A 2,673-nucleotide genomic window follows, 5' to 3' on the forward strand; every position below is an offset into this window, starting at 1 on the left:
AGGGCTCTTGGTTCTCTTTGAAGAGAAGAACCAGAATAGTTATTATTATAGAACCCCAAAGGTTATCTTGTGCTTTACTGGTACATAAAAACTGTCAGAGAATGTGGGGGGTGCAATGAAGTGTAATATTTCCAAACTTAAGACATGCTCTCATCAGCAGGTGCCTGGCAACCAAGCAAACCTTTGAATTTTGAAGATGTCCCCTCTGCAGGGGGAGGGAACCCCACCCACTCCCTACAGCAGGGCCCCAGATTGGAACAAGGAAGGACACGTGGGAACTGGAACCAGTGTCGTAGTTTGGCCTTTATTTTAGGATTTTATCCCCAGGTCTAGCATCTATGGAACACGGGGTCAGATGTGGGCAGGTGGATATGCCTTGGGGGGGAGTGGGGGAGGAGAGCTGGGGAGGAGGAGGATTCATAGCAGGAGTGGTGGCCAGAAATGAGGCCAGACAGGAACTTCTCAGCAGCAGAACTGGTTGAGGGTCAGAGTGAGGGAGTGACTGCTCTGATCTGCCCCTTAGTCCTGAGTTATCCAAGGGGGCAGCCAGCAACCAACTGCGGGTATTGAGCGCTGCAAACATGGCTCATCTGAACTGAGATGAGCTGTAAGTGTAAAATACACCCCAAATTTTGAAGCTTTGGTATGAAATAAAATAATGTAAAATATCTCATTAATATTTTTATATTGGCTACATGTCAAGATGACAATATTTGGCATATATCAGGGTAAAGAAAATATATTAAAATGAAGTCCACCTATCTTTTTTTTCTTTTCGGTTTTAAAAAAACAGGGTATTTAAAATACAAAATTACAAATAAAATTATGCTTTCTATTTTTATGGATAGCACTATTTTGGGCCAATTCCTCCTGCCTGGGTGAGTGAATGGGGGACAGAATGACAGAGGGTGAGGCCCCTAAAGAGAAAGGCATTGACTGCCAACTACAGTTGACCCTTGAACAAGGGGGTGGGGGATTAGGAGTGCCAAACTCCCTTGCAGTTGAAAATCCGTGTATAACTTTTGGCTCCCCCAAAACTTGATTACTGTTGATCAGAAGCTTTATGATAACAGTCGATTTACACATAGTTTGTGTGTTGCTTGCATTCTCACAATAAAGTAAGCTAGAGAAAAGAAAATCATAAGGAAGAGAAAATATATTTACTTCATTTATTGGAGAAAATCCCCATATAAGTGGACTGAGCAGTTCACACTTGTGTTATTCAAGGGTCAACTATATTGCCCTTCCCGGCGGCCTGTGCTAGTCTCATGCAAGAAGGATGGGAGGGACTGGAAGCACTCCAGGGAGTGGGCCCCAGAGTTGACTGACTTGGCATTGGGGGGAAGGGCTCCTGAGGGTGGGGAGCAAATGGAATAGGATTATGTTCTTATGGCCGGGCCAGGGGACCTCCTGAGCAGTGGGAGGGTCTGGCTTGCCTCCCCTCCACCTGCCAGGCTGAAAGAGAAAGGGGAGAAAATCCTATTAGGACCTGAGCCATCTTGGGGAAAGCTACGTGGATCACTTTAAGGATTTTTCCAAACAGAAACCTAAAAAAGACCTTGACATCCCTGGAGAAAAGAAAGAAGTAATTGAGGGCCTTCTGGAAACATCTGTAGGGGAAGAGTTGGAAAGTAAGGTGGCTGCTGATAAAGGGAGGGATTTCTCCAGCTCCTGTGTGGGTCGTGCTCTGGGCCTGGCTCACTGTTTGGCACCCTCACTTCCTGCTGGTCATTATTTTAATGACACCTCTCCCATGGGGCTTTTCCTGGCCATTTAACCCATCAAATCAAATTGTTAAGTAGGGATGTTAAAACATTTTATTTGCTACCTTTAGTTCAAACGTGGTATTTTCCCTAATACCTTTTAAAAAAATACTCTTCCTCTCCCACCTCATGACCCTTACCGAGGCCCACAATCCCTGCAGGACCTCTGCGTGCCCTACAGCCATGCCAAAGGCCCACCCGGGGTCTCTGGCGCCCCCAGCCGGACGGGGTCGCAGACACTCCTGCTTGAGCAGCCCCGGGGCGGTCAGATTAGAGTCGGACTGGGCTGGGGCAGATCTGTGTTTACCAGACATTTCTCAAGGCTTGGCTGATGTAACTGCCACCCGCATCAGCCTTCCTTGGGGAGAATGACGACTGTACTTGTTTTTGCCCTCTTGTTAAAAATGCGGAATTATTTCTGTATTTTCAAGTGTCTTTCTTTTCCTTCTGTGCGTATCGCAGAAAAAGCCGGAGCCCTGAAGCTGCGCTGGTCTCTTACCTCCAGGGCAGCCACCAGTTTCCTCTTGCTCCTTGGTCCTCTCTTCTGTCTGTTTGTTTGTTTTTAGTATGTTTAGTTGTGTTTTGCAAACATTTCTGTTCAATGCGTGTTTGAAAAGCAGATCCCCCGCCCCGCGCTCCCTGCGGGCGCCTCCCACCCTCACACCGCTGAGAGCTGCCGAGCCGCGAGCCCGTGAAAAGCGCGACGCCCGCCCAGTCCCCGAGCCGGGTCCCGAGTCCCCGCGTCCCGGATCCGCCGCTATGTCCAGCGAGGAGTTGGCGCGCAAGCTGCAGCGGAGACTGCAGCGCGGGGAAGCTCAGGAGGGCTGCCCGGAGCCCGCATCCCTCGCCGCCGCAGCCCCGGAGCCCGAGCCCGGGACGCCCGCTGCCAGCGCCGACGCCGAGCTGAGCG

The 2,673-nt window shown here is 49.8% G+C and overlaps 1 protein-coding gene across 1 annotated transcript in view; it reads left to right on the forward strand.

Moving 5' to 3' along the window:
* Window positions 1-2,420: 2,420 nt before the first annotated feature.
* The window catches only part of EFHD1 (EF-hand domain family member D1), a 40,373-nt gene continuing 40,120 nt past the window's right edge, over window positions 2,421-2,673 (forward strand). Inside the window, exon 1 of the mRNA XM_006760662.2 lies at window positions 2,421-2,670. Coding sequence (XP_006760725.1) covers window positions 2,523-2,670 — 148 coding nt within the window. The 5' untranslated portion in view covers window positions 2,421-2,522. The remainder of the gene's footprint in view (window positions 2,671-2,673) is intronic.

The sequence above is a fragment of the Myotis davidii genome, unplaced genomic scaffold, assembly GCF_000327345.1.
Source record: "Myotis davidii unplaced genomic scaffold, ASM32734v1 scaffold370, whole genome shotgun sequence".
Taxonomy (NCBI): Eukaryota; Metazoa; Chordata; class Mammalia; order Chiroptera; family Vespertilionidae; genus Myotis; species Myotis davidii.